This window comes from Macrobrachium nipponense, chromosome 2, assembly GCF_015104395.2.
Source record: "Macrobrachium nipponense isolate FS-2020 chromosome 2, ASM1510439v2, whole genome shotgun sequence".
NCBI classification, from domain to species: domain Eukaryota; kingdom Metazoa; phylum Arthropoda; class Malacostraca; order Decapoda; family Palaemonidae; genus Macrobrachium; species Macrobrachium nipponense.
The window spans coordinates 84,529,107-84,543,438 of record NC_087201.1 but is presented as its reverse complement, the minus strand read 5'-3'; the positions used below and the strand labels follow the sequence as shown (position 1 = coordinate 84,543,438).

The window sequence follows — 14,332 nt, the reverse complement described above, 5'->3', positions numbered from 1 at the left end:
AGATGACTTTCATACTTTTACTTCACGCATTAATGAATAAGACTCACCAGGCAAAGTTGTGAAATTCCCAATGGAAGAGAAAGGGCCAAACCCTTTGGCATTCCGCGCCTGCATGCGATAATAATACAGAGTTGAAGGCGTCAGTCCGTGGACCGTAAAGGTCATCTGATCGCCCACGACTTCCTCCATTACCCAGTCGCCTGCGGCGTCAGTTGTGTAAAATATGAGGTATCCTGAAAGGAATGTTATACTAATTACTAACAGAAGACTGAGACTTATGTACATGCCTAGCTATCCTGTCGTAACAGCAGCTTGACTTGTACCGTAAGAATTTTGATTTGCTTACCACTGCTTTTCTCCCCCCGAGTTTAAAATTTTTGTCCTTTTCACCTTTCTTTGCTTAATGACTAAAACTATTTCTTGGCCACCTTCTTGATCTCTTTTCCCACAGCCTGAGGATGTCTACATGCAGGATCTTCCTTGAAAAAGACAATGTACAGAATTTTTATCATAGACTGAATAGGATTTCTAGAATCTTAAAATGGCCAGAGAAACCTGATGAAGAGTCAGGTGGGGTGAGAACTATAGAAAAAAAAGAGTAAGCAATGCACTGGTGAAACGGACATTGAAAATTATCCTTACGACTGCATACAGTGTAACATCAGACACTGCAGGCAAATAGTGTTTACAAGGTGATATTATTCTTTTTTTAATGTTTTCTCTTCACGTATAATCAAATGTCAATCTGACTTCTGTCTAGCCTAATCCTTAAGGCGGGAAAATCGAGGCACAAAAGAGTTGCTAAGCTTGGAAATAGCTACAAATAAGAAACAACACAAAACTTTCAAATTACTGAGGATGTGTTCAATTTCTTGTGCCTATTTTCATAATTAACCTCAGAGCTACAGTTGATGCCAGTGTACATACCTGTAATTTTGCCATTGTTCTGTTTAGGAGGCTGCCAGTTGAAAATTGTAGTAGATGGCTCCCCTGATATCGTCACTACGGTTACATCCCTTGGAGGAGATGAAGGCCGAGCTTCCAAGGTTCTGTTGGAAGCTACTAAGCTCCACTTGGATTCACGATGACCCTGACATTAGTAAAGAGACAATCAAATAATGATTGGGACAGTTATTATTACCAATACTACTGTCAATAAAAATTGTAATAATTTAGACCATTTCAATCACAATGGCATTTTCATATACCAGATCCATACATGAGCTTTCAAACATAAGTTAATACTTACATACAAAGTTTTCAGTCATTCATGCATGCAGTTTTTAAGGCTAAGAGGAAAAAGACAATACCTTTATTGTTTTCACAGCAAATTCGTACACTGTAGATGGCTTTAAGTTATCTATGAGAGCAGTGACATCACTGGCATTGATGTACTTGTAACGAGGGCTGGACGAAGAGGCCAAAGCGAAGGTAGTGTAACGAACAGTGTAGTATCTTGTGTCACTGATATACTGAAAAAGAACAAGTTCATTATTCCATTATTGGAATTAAAAATTATCTATATGGTGAGATAAAAATGAAGACTCGATCTCACTTTATCTGCATCGCTACTCCTAATTTATGCAATGTAAAGGTTAACATTCCTGAGGAGGATGCGCAAATAGAACCTTAAAAGTTCAAACGAAGAAGATGCAATGCGTTACTACCCTGAAACAATTCACCTTGTTCTTTATTCATTTACTTATATTTTCACCCATTTTTTCTGATAACTGATCTCTTCTTTCTGGATTTCCTATTATTTTCTGTAACTTCTTTCAAATGTAAACCATATCTTTTGGAAGTTTGGATTTCAAGTCAATAACCCCTGCAGTAGGCTTGTTCCACATGAATAAGGGTTGACCTTCGGAATAACAACAGAACAAATGTATAAAATAAAATATAAAAATATACAGTACAGGCAGTCCCCGGGTTACGACGGGGGTTCCGTTCTTGAGACGCGTCGTAAGCCAAAAATAGTCGTAAGCCGGAACATCATAAAAAATCCTAAGAAAACCTTACTTTTAATGTGGCATTTTTCATCAAAAAAATCTTCAAATATTGATTATTTTGCATTTTTGGTGTCATATTTTATCTGCCAGATGAGCGTTGTAGGCGTCGTAACCCTGGAAATAATGTCTTATGAATATAATTGAAAAGCGTCGTAACCTCAGAACGTTGTAAGCCGAGACCGTCGTAACCCGGGGACTGCCTTATACAACTTTGGCAAAGAAACTGACAAAATGCCATCTGAGAATTGTCCCAGGCATAACACAAACCTGGTTTCGATTGAGAGTGGTGTCTGTCCACTGCAGGGCCACAGTGAATGGAGTGAGGACCTCAGCCTTTAAACCAACCGGTGGTGTGAGAGTTGCAGCCACAGTCTCCTCCGGCAGCTGTGTTCGCACCTGTTCGTAAACTGGCTGACCATTTCCAATGTTGTTAAATGCACGAAGGCTGATAACGTATTCAGCGTTGGCATCTGAAATATGGAATGTGGGAATAATAAAGACAAATTCTTCTACAGTAAAGTAAATTTATACATTTTTTTACTTTTGCAATCCTTCCACATCGTGTTACTCATTTATCTTAACCAATATATCATCTCGAGGCTTTACCTGAAAATAGCAAAAGTGGAGGATACTTGTAAAATAGTATGACATTTAAATATGCTGGTTAGCCTCAAATTTTAATACATAGTAAAGAAAATTACTGGATATCAGTACTCACAGATTGCAAAATAGCCTCAACTGACTTAAGATTCATGAAATATGCTACCTATCAAGACACGGATAATGATCTAGTAATTATCTGATTGCTGTCTGCAATTATCTCAAGATTATAGAGAATATAGACATTTACCCTCAAGAAAAATTTTATGCACATAAAACTGTACTGACATGATATATCACACATACAATACTGCACGCTAATCGTTGAAGAATACCTTTATTCTTACAAAATCAAGTTCAATACACTATTGACTTCACAGCTTACCCAATCCTTCAATGACGTAGCTGCGCTGCTTGCTGTCAACAATGTTCGAGTACACATCGGGTATCCCTCGACCCCAGCCTATGGTGTATCCCCTGACCATGACGTCTTGTTGAAATGGTGGCTGCCATCTTACAACTATCTGATCTGTGAGTGGCATGGCTGGAAGAAATTGAAAGAAAAATGAATATGCAAAATACTTAAGTGTTCTAAGTGAAGGCTGATTATTAGTATAAGGTAATTTAGTTGTATGAATGGGTCACACTTGTACTCTTACTTAGGGCTGACACAAAACAAGCTGAAAATTGAGGCAATGCTAATTGTGCCGTTAGAACTTATAGGTTCTCCAAAAGAGGCTTTCTCATATCTAATAATAACAAATAAAATAAAATCTACACGTACATGAGAGTCCACAAAATGTTAAATTTACCTCTGAGTTTAGTTGGTTTGTCTGGGACTCTGTTTTCATCCAAATCATTTGCATAAGTTTCTGCCTGGATCCAGTGAGTTGTAGGTCCAGTGCCGTTGACAGTCATAGCAGCAAGCTAAGAGTAAGATCTCAATTAATGTAATTTTCTAGAGTTGAAGAATTCAGATCGTAATTCAAAATACACAGTTTCTTATCCAAAACCAGTAATTACTATTATTAATAAATACTATAATCTATCTCCATAATTTCACAGGCATAAGACACTCACTTTAATCATATATTCAGTGCTTTTCTTCAGCTCGTTCAGAGCAAAGAGCCTCCGATTTCCGTCCGTGGTTTTGGTCTTGGCCGAACTTGGTTTCCCTCGCTCTTTATATCGGATTTTGTAGCCGGTGATAACACCATTCTGGTGCTTTCTTGGAGGCGGTTCCCATCTCAAAATGAGGCTCTGCAGTACGTTTGTAAAAATGCAATTAAAAGGTCGATCAAATTCATAAAAGGTTAACATTAAATATTCATACCACTAATCTTCATAATTTGGATAACCCAAAATCAAAATGCCTTCCCAAACTCTTCAAGAAAAGACAAACTGTATTAGCAAAGCACAACCTTTCCCACCTGGGATGAGTGTGTCAAATGATTATCCATACTTACTCGAGAGCTAGCTGGTTCGACGGCAACGTTCTGCGGCTCTTTGGATGGCACGTCTGAAAAGGTCCGGGCAGTAACTTCGTTCGTGGCATCGCCAGCACCATTTGCATTGATGGCGACTAACCACACGCTATATTCCGTGAACTGCTCCAGTCCTTGCAGAGTGTACGAGGTTCCTGTAACCTCCACTTCATGTTCTTCTGCTGAACCAACCTAAAATATGTAAATTTCAGGGTAAAAGATCTTGTACATTTGTTTTTAAGGAGACAATCTTTACCATACAATAGAAATTAGAATTCTTTAAAATGACATGACCGGACTTTTGCTGAGTCATTAGATGTTTTAACATTTTGCATGTGCTGTTTATTAAGTAGTTATATAAGTCATGAAAGTAATAATAAGTCTATTTCGTGGCTTTAACAAGTAACTTTTAACAATCAGCCTTTTACTACTTTTAGCTTATTAGTTCAAAAACCTAAAGGAGATATGCAACTCCATTATAGCTAAAAAGAGAACTTTAATTATTATTTTTACTTTGGGTCCCATTTTACTGCTCATTATTATCTAATAACAGTTAAACCAAACTATTGAGAGAAAACTCTCCCTCAGAATTGACAAGAGACCCTCAAGAAGAGAAAAAGGAATGCGAAACCTACCTCCATGTAGTACATGCTGTACCCAGTGATTGGGGTCCTGGCCGCTGGCGATTCTGCCCAAGTGACCTCTAAACTCGTAGGGGAAATGGGCATGACCCTCAATCTCTCGGGAGCAGGCGGTAAGTCTAGATCAGGCTTAGTTGAGACTGGTACTTCCGGGCTCGACATCCCAACCAAGCCCGTAGAAGTATGGGCTACGACCCTCACCAAGTAATTACTACCAGGGATCAGATGACTGATCTGAGTCTTGTAAACGTCTAAGCCTTCGCTCGAAGAGCTGGCGCTCACATTCTGCACACGTTCCCTGGAAATTGTGGATATTATAAGTAATGATGCCAGGATATAACATTATGAGAACATCCTTTCTGGAGAAATTAATAAATTTTGTTTTATTCAATAAACCACACACAAAATTAGAGAATGAGTAATCATTATACTATTAAAAAATAACACTCACATTTCTTAAGAAATTTTCAACTTTTTTTTATTGGTCTTAACTCAATTAACAGCAACTGAAGTAAAGCTCAGAACATTTGAGTACTGATCCTGTCTACCTTCACATTCTAATCTTCATTACAGTAACCAAGAAATTAGTTTCCTTTACCTAACACAGAACTAAATTCCTGAATAATATAAGATTCACTACCTTTCCTACAACAAGCAACCTTAACAATATTAAAATTCCCGGCATCGAAAGCCAGTCTCTTTACAGTAGATGCAAGACAATTAAAATTATAAGGTATAAAAGCACTGTTCTGCGCTGTGCATGGATGACATCCTAAGAATGCATTTATCAAAAATAACACTGGTAACAATTTAATAAGACCAAAAACACAGAAATGAAAGCAACAAACATTAAAATACCTTTTTCTACTCACCTAAGTGATCCTTCTTGTCTATAGTACACAGAGTAACCAACAATATGGTCATTGTTCTCTTCTGGTTCGTGCCAAGACAGCGTAATGAACCTATTACTGGCAAGGATTGCCTGCAAATGCTGAGGGGCAGATGGATTCAGCTGACCAGTGCCCCCACTGCCAGCCTCTGTCTCTTCGCTTGGCACGAAATCTGGGTCTTTTTCTACGTGCGGGACACCTGGAAGTATTAAATATAGGATAATTTTGTTACCGAGCAGATTTCATCAAAAGGCGTTGCACTCTCTCTTCATTGTTCTTATAAAGTACCTATACTAAACACCGAGTCCTGACTGATTATCAAAGCATAAATTGTCATGTGGTGTACTATAAAAAAAAAATGTCTCTTCAAGACCAGCTCAAGTGGCCTACGCATACATATAGTTCCTATCATTCTCATTTAGTAATTTATTCACATCATGGAGTAAAGTACTTCTGCCAAACCTACATCTCTGTCAGCTACGCATCTGTCCCTGTGACTGACATAAATAAAAAAAAAAGGGCTGTGACTAACATAAGACACACTGTTCCTATCTTCAACTTCTTCCTGGTTACAACACCTCAATTCAACTAACTTGTGGAACAGCTTTAAACAGGAGCTCTTCAAATAAAAGGCTCCCCTAAAGTATTAGTCTAAAAGAGTAAGAAGTTTCATTCTTTACCATGGATTTAGGACTGGCTATTTATAAAAAAAAAAAAAAAAAATTATGCATACCTTCAAAAATGTTTAAGATCCTATAAAAAAAATCCTTGAGGTAATATCTACCAAGATGTAACTTGCAAAAATGAGCATACACATGAAAATCAAACTGCTTGATAAGTATTATGTATCAAGGAAATTAACCTTAGTGAGCTTATAATACTTGTGGCATGCTTTTACAGTTTCAAGGTATGCTACATTATTTCAGAGTAACACAGTTACTCTCACTAAATCTTAATCCATAGAGTTGTACACATATGTACCTTTTTTTAAGTTAGGAAAAAATATACACCCAATGTTTATAGAGTTTTATAACCCATACAACATGCAATTTCATTTTAATACTATTTAGATAAATTCAGTATGAAGGAATTTCTGTTTAGAGTTGTGAAACTATAAAAATAATGCCTGTTGTACCAAAATCTAATACCATTTTGTCTCAAAAAATGGGTGTACGAAAAACCTACTAAAATGGCAACAATGAGCGTATTTTGTACTTACATACTTACCATTAGATATAAAAGGTAACCCAGAGGAGTATAGACTCATAGTTTCCAACTGTGTCAAAGAAACCATTACTGGATCCTACACATACTTTTCATCTTCCTGTGGCCAACTATCTTCACTAATCTCTATTACGTATACCTAATATTTTGAAAGCCCAATGGACTCCATTACTATTACGTCATCTTGTACTTCATAATTTCCCTAAGTGTAATTACAATTCTATACTCTCCTTTTATTATGTGCTTTATAAAGTACCTTTAAATAATTATTAAACAGGTCTTTAGTGACATTCAGCATTCTTTTTATATGCCCAGTGTCTTCAAGCTGCAAACAAACTGCAGTTATATAATTTTTAACATCTGTAATTGCTTTTAAGTATCCTATGACTAGACTATTATTGCTTCACAAACTATGAGTCGTCTTTTGAAATGCGTACTACCTAATAATCATCTTATTAGGTCATAAACTAGGACTATCATCTTGTAAGTACACCGTACATCTTTTGATATATTTACAAGCTTTCTGCTATACTCTATCCAATCTCCTTCGTTGACTACTGCTGTGTAAACGACGCTCTACGCTTTGGTTATACTTTACAGCAACAAATATCTCCCCAAATGTATAGGTTACACTCTACTCCTTCGCCAACTGAAACTACATCGTCTTTTAACGTGTGGTCCAACCAACCTGTACGTGTAACACTTGTGGTGGTGGTAGCTCCGGTCATAGACGGCATGCTGCGTCCTGAAAATCATTTCAAAACAAGGGGTTACCAATGGCCGGCAACTAAAACAGAAACAAGCCCTGAGCTTGCAAACTTAATGAGAAAATAAACTTGGCTACAATTTTGGGTGGCAGTCTATTTCTGTTGAAATGAGCTTACTTTGGGGTTGTCATTGGTACGGTTCCTTTACAAATGAATCTTTTAAAGAGTTCATCTCATCCTTCAACCAACGAGGTCAACAATAAGACAGAGGATACTGTTTGTGCCAATACAGTACACAACCTTGATTAAAAGTGAATAAAAATTCAGGAACATTAAAGAACGACTACAAAAGTACCATTTGAAATATTATTGATTATTGTACAAACATTAGCTCATTAATAATGTTCTTAAGTCAAGATCTATAAATTTTTCCTTTATTATGAGTTACTTTGAATACTTCTATAAAACTTTACTGCTTAAATGCAGATTTTCAGCATTGGTAAGTAGAGACGAGGGAACAGCATTTTCTAACAAATTAAAGTCCCTTTATCAACTTAACACGATCAGCCATGGTTCAACTGTGAAATCATATGGGACCAGAGTCTCACGGCACAGAACAAAAAGAGGAAATGTGTCTTAAAGCCCAATGCGACTTGACATCATATTGTCTATGGTATAGGTAATGTACATGGAGTGTCAATAGCACTGCCAATATGTAATTATACATTTACACTAATTCTGATAATCAAAAATGGACTGCTTTAGAGAACTGCTGCAGTACCTTTCAACAGTTCCTCTGAGGGTACCATGTCACAGAAATAGACAGCCAGTTAAGCTTCTTCATGATGATTAATGTGAAAATTAGAAGTACAGTATGAACGTAAATTTCTATATTAACAAAGAAAATATAAAGAAGCACACAGTCATCATTATCACAAAAAACAAACATGGACATGATACTAAAACTAGGAGCTTAGCAAACACTGACAGGAAACCAGGACAGGATAAAGCAGAAGAAAGCGTTGGAGACATGGAATGTAAGAAGTTTAGTGTTTGTCTTTCAGCAAAGAAAAATAAAGATATTATATAAGAGATGCAGTAAAATATTTATACTGTCATACTGCAGGCAAGTCATTGTGCCTCTTCAGATGAATGATAACAAAAGTAATATTACAATTGCAACCCTTTTTACAAGACACACGTACCTGAATTACGGCAAGTGTCATACACTTCACTGCGTAATCCTCATTGCACTTGGAATTTTAATCTTCGTAACTAACTACAAAATGGACTACTACAGTGTATGTTTAAGAAAAAAGTTAGCTTTATGGCCACTGCTAGCTTGAAAAAATTCCATACTAGTGTTTGTCCAACCATATGACGATCAAATGAGAAATGTAAATCTATTTACTTTCAGGTAAACTGACTTAATCAGTTCCCATTCACAAGGCTCTGAATACATCTTGATACGTAATATTTTGACTTACTTAAAGATGGCAACATTATGATTTGAGATCTCTTAATTCGTTCATGGTTTTTTCCTTTTTAAAAAAAATGGTAAATCTATAAAAAATCATTACAAATGGCACACTATTTGAACCTAAACTTCAGTCTATCCTTAATTTTGATTCATGACAAAAAAGCTATGGCTCAGTTCCTTTGTGTGCATTTGACAAGAAAAATATAGCATGGCCCAACTGGGTTATGTTGCTCTTCCTAGTTTCATTACTTTAACCAATTTATTTTAGTACCTGACCATACTGGCTTAGTCATTTCTAAATTGCTTAGCCCTACCAGAGGTTAATATAATTATTTATGACAATATTTGTTGTGGTTAAGCTTTCCACAGAAATGCTGTGTATATCATACAGAAGATTGAACAGGGATAAAACATCTTTTAACAATTTTTCAATTATTTTTCTGCAGTTGATGTACATAACTGAATGGTCAAGCGGTGGATCACCTATATTGTCACGTCATCGGAATCTGGAAGGGTTGACAAAATACTATATCTACAAATCTACAAACATAGAAATACCAAAATACTGATAGAATAAAACTTGAAAGGACACATCGGAGCAAAGCTGAGGATTACCGTCGGTGTCTCTTACCCGTTTTCAGGATTTTCAACTGAGCAGAGGCCTGAGTGTCTCCAGCTGTGTTGGAGGCAACACACTGGTACATGCCTGAGTCTGCTTCGACCAGGCCGAGAATCTTCAGGTGGTTTCCGCTTACAATCTGGAGGAGAGATTATTATAAAAGGAGATTAATAAGACTGAGTACTTACTCACTACTTCTAGAATGCCACAAGGCTACAACCAGCCCGAGAAGAGGCATTATTAGGCTCAGAGGTCTGGATAACAATAATAACTGCCCGAAAATATTCAAAAGATTCGTTATTGAATGAGAGTGGAAACTCGTGTTTGGTAAAGGTGGGTAGTTAGGTGAAAAGGCAAATAAAAAGGTTATAAAGAGCATTTGGTGCTATCTACAGTGTTGCCAGGCAAGGCAAGGTGTATATGGTACCTACTCCAGGGATGAAGAATAATAAAGAATATATTAAATTTTAAAATACTTGTATATTTATCTATCTGAGCTACAAACATTCACACAAGACTGGATGCTATTCAATTAACATTGTTAACAAGAAAAAATACTGAATTGTAAGCATTTGTCTGTTCATTCATTATTAATTGTACTCTCATGTATACTATTTTATCAAAAAATTTTTTGTTAACTGGAAATTCATTTTGTCCATGTACACATACAGATCTTAAGACCTCTCTTTCAACAATTCCTTTTTTCAAAACGAGGCAGACATATGTTTACAACATATAGTGTCTTTTGTTATAAAAAAAACAAAGCATTTCCCTGAAATAGATAAAAAAAAAATCTTTGCTATTTCTTTTGCATATCAAGCTAACATTATATTTTGCAAGGGATGAATGATACAAACCTGAAAATACTTGCTCTTAACATACCAAAACCTTTCATATTCCTAAAAGTGACCTTGTAAAGATGGCAAGATACGTACCTGGAAATACTCGCTCTCAATTATCAATTCCCCGTTCTTGAGCCAGTGGACAGATGGCTCTGGGCTGCCGTAAACCTTACACTCCAGCTCGATGTCTTCCTTTTCGTACGCAAGGGTATTTACTGGTTTTCGGAGGAACTTTGGGGGAACTGCAGGAGTATGCGAGAGTAATACATTACAGGACGCTTCATTTATTTCCAGTTTTACTTCTAGATTAAACCGAGATCAAAGATAACTAAACTAGTTTCATGATTAAGGGGTAATAATGGGTCAAAATGATACAGGGATATGATTTATAATTCATTTCTGAAAGCAATTTACTGCTTCTTATAAAACACTGCATATGCTGTGATCTCCGCTAGAATGTGCCTCTAAAACCTAACACGACTACTGAATCAAACTTCTAATGAGGGATACACTGAAACATTATTAAACTTAAGCAGGAACAAAGTGCAACATTATGCTTCAATAGGAATTTCACCAGACCACAGGGCCATTCCCGACTTTCACAGGACAGGCTTGAAAGATCTGTGTCAAATGCACAGATGAAACTGGAGCAGGACAAAGTTAAAGAAATTGGACAGCTAGGTGGAAGGTGACAAAAAACAATAGCTGGCAGTAGAAGGCAGTAAGCAATGCAGCTATGAGGGAAGTAAATTGAAGTACTACAGTGTTTGGAAGGCTAGTTGGAGAAATACAATGTCTGAAACTGTAACCCGAACCTTTAAACTTTTACAAACGAGCCGAGAGATTACCTACCTTGTACTTGCACGTGAGCGATTGCGTCGACAGAATCCTCCCTGTTTTCCGCCCGGCACATGTACGTGCCACCGTCTTCCTCCTTCAGCCCTATGATCTGCAGACTCCTGGTCGTGCCCAGGAAGAAGAAGCGAGTATCCAGGTCCCTGGAAGGAATTTTATTGTAGTAGTATTGTGAAGACTTATGAATTCTCTGAATTTGTTTGATTACTTCTAAAATGTAAAATGTAACCTTCTACGTATCTGTAAATTAAGACTGACTTTTTCATTTATCAATGAGGAACCCAAGATCTTTAAATTACTTTTAAAAGTTAATATTAAAAGCTACAAGTTCATTATACAACTGGGAACAATAAAATCCTGCTATTAAAAACATACCGGACAATATTTGGATATTTTTGTCCCCATATACATCCCCTCAAATCACATTTTGAGGTTGAAGGAACCTACGAAGCAAGAAACAAAATCTGTTACTCACGCCATGTCAATTGTAGCTCCATCCTTCAACCACACAATGCTGGGTTCTGGGTAGCCGTTGGCCGCGCAATCTAGGGTCGTGTTCCCCCCGACCCTGACGACGGTGGACTTCGGGCGTGCTATGAACACTGGAGGCTGGGGGTCACGCAGAGCGTAAGCCTCCTGGACTTTGAGGTTGGCCTCTCTCGAGACTTTCGTCTTGTCCAGGCTTCTCGCCTGACAGTAGTATTTGCCCTCGTCGGACTTTGCTACGTTTTCGATTTCTAAGGCACCTGTGCATCAAAAGATATTGAAAGTAACTGATGACAACGACTGTATCTATTTCTAAGGCACCTGTACGTCAAAAGATATTGAAAGTAACTGATGACAACGACTGCAACAAAAGCAAAGACTCCAGTTCTTTCTCACATCTAGATTGTATATTTAGTCCTGAACAAGACTTGGGGTGCATACAGGCAGTCCCCAGTTTACGACGGGGGTTCCGTTCTTGAGACGTGTTGTAACCCGAAAATCGTCGTAAGCCGGAACATCACCAAAAATCCTAAGAAAACCTTACTTTTAATGCTTTGGGTGCATTGAAAACTATGTAAACTGCATTCTTATAGCATTTTGCATAAAAAAACCTTCAAATATTGATTATGTTGCATTTTTTGTGTCATATTTCTTCTGCCAAATGAGCATTGTAGGCGTCGTAACCCTGGAACATGCGTTGTAACCCTGGAAATAATTTCTGATGAATATAATTGAATTGAAAAGCGACTTAACCTCGGAACGTCATAAGCCAAACCTGTCGTAACCGGGGACTGCCTGTACATATATAGTTTTCAAAGTTGAAAAATATATTTTAGAGTTTTTCATCGTTCGTAACCTAAAATCACTAACATTTCGGAGAGAAAATCCTGACAATGATCATCTATCAATCAAAATATTGTGAAGGAACGCTCAACCTACATCTTACCTACCCGCCTAGGTCAGAATGGCTTCACAATAAATAAAGCAAAAACATAACTCAGGGAGATACAGAAGTTGGAAGAAAATTCCAAAGTGCAGTTGTACCAGCAGAGAGAGAGAGAGAGAGAGAGAGTTCTTGATTGATGCAATCGAGGGACTCTTAAATAGTATAGTACATTTATAAATACCACAACCTCACTGCCATCTGAGATGCTGAATTGACAATAGTAACATTCTTACTGATATATCTAGCTAACGCATAGATAACTCATATGGAACTGACTTCTACAAAACTTAGGGAATGAACGCATGTCTTATGGATTGTGTACATGACTCCAAAAACGTTTTCTTTCCAGGGTGAAGGAGGAGAAAGGCTAAGCTCAACCTACTACGTACCTGAAGGCAGGAGTGTCATTCTAGAGTCTAGTTCCAGATGATGACTGTTCTTGAACCAAGTGATGGACGAGGGAGGGTTGCCGTTGATGGCGCACGCAAATCTCGCCCTCTCTCCCTCGAAGACCGTCATGTCTTCGGGCTGGTCGTCGAACTTTGGTAAGGCTGGAAAATTGTGTTTGTTATATATCATTTCCAGGTGCTGCCTTCACAGGTAACATTGTCAGGAAAAGAAAAAAATATGAAAACAACAATTGGTCTGCAATATATCTTGAGAGACATCACAGCATTAGATGAAACACCAAAACAAATTTAAAATTGGATCACTATAAGTTTGCATTCAACTTCCACAGAGTTCAAAAATAAAATAATGAAATGACAAATTGAATCTCTTACCTATAAGGAATATATTTCTAAAAACAGAACCAAACAAATGTGAAAGAACATGTATGTAAACACCTAAAGCAATTAGTTCAGCACAAAAGAAAAATATCTGACATACAGAAAAGGAAAACCAATCAGGTGCATGAGTGAAGCCATCGTCCGTAGATCAGCCAGTCACCTCATAAAAAAACACATTCTACCTGTGATTACATAGCAGCATGAAAAGTAATGCTTAAGTTGACTTGAAAACAAGCTATTTTAAAGATTCTCTAACAACTTCACAGCAAATCATCAGCCACCGTGGACACATCTTGAGAACCCAACTTTGGCAGGTAAAGAGTCATCAGACACCCAACAGGACAAGTTAGCTCATTTATTCAATAGGAACTGCAGTCCTAATTCACTCGTTCAATTTACACAAGAGACCAAAGCAAGAAGAATACAATGGGGATATAATGGAAAGTTTACTTCACCACAAGAAAGCCAGCACAGTACAAATTATCAGCTGTTCTACTTCCCATGAATAGAACAAGATAGAAATATTTAGAACTGGAGCTAAGATAGACATCAACGTTTTCACCTGTAAGTACTTCTGAGGCCTGCACATGAATAGTACAGATCTTTTTCTCATTTAGCCTTTAAAACATAAGTTTTCATCTTATTCTTGTCTTCAATCAGCAGATAAGAAGCTAATCTACAACCAATCTCTTTCACTGAAGCATAAAAAAACCTCATTACTCACATTAATTTTTTTATATTTTTCCTAAGATACAACAGAG

At 37.2% G+C, this 14,332-nt stretch overlaps 2 protein-coding genes across 2 annotated transcripts in view; one reads left to right on the top strand and one right to left on the bottom strand.

The window, feature by feature from the left end:
- Positions 1-14,332, top strand: part of LOC135220747 (uncharacterized) — a 671,524-nt gene that overhangs the window by 206,451 nt on the left and 450,741 nt on the right. The gene's annotated exons all lie outside the window — the stretch shown is intronic.
- Positions 1-14,332, bottom strand: part of LOC135220741 (neogenin-like) — a gene marked incomplete in the record, with an annotated part of 107,975 nt that overhangs the window by 18,323 nt on the left and 75,320 nt on the right. The window contains 16 exon segments of the mRNA XM_064258179.1: positions 48-233; positions 928-1,090; positions 1,311-1,472; positions 2,277-2,479; positions 2,995-3,153; positions 3,422-3,536; positions 3,690-3,869; positions 4,076-4,285; positions 4,729-5,032; positions 5,607-5,823; positions 7,537-7,593; positions 9,667-9,793; positions 10,590-10,738; positions 11,349-11,494; positions 11,827-12,097; positions 13,173-13,334. Of these exon segments, the coding sequence (XP_064114249.1) occupies positions 48-233; positions 928-1,090; positions 1,311-1,472; positions 2,277-2,479; positions 2,995-3,153; positions 3,422-3,536; positions 3,690-3,869; positions 4,076-4,285; positions 4,729-5,032; positions 5,607-5,823; positions 7,537-7,593; positions 9,667-9,793; positions 10,590-10,738; positions 11,349-11,494; positions 11,827-12,097; positions 13,173-13,334 (2,811 nt within the window).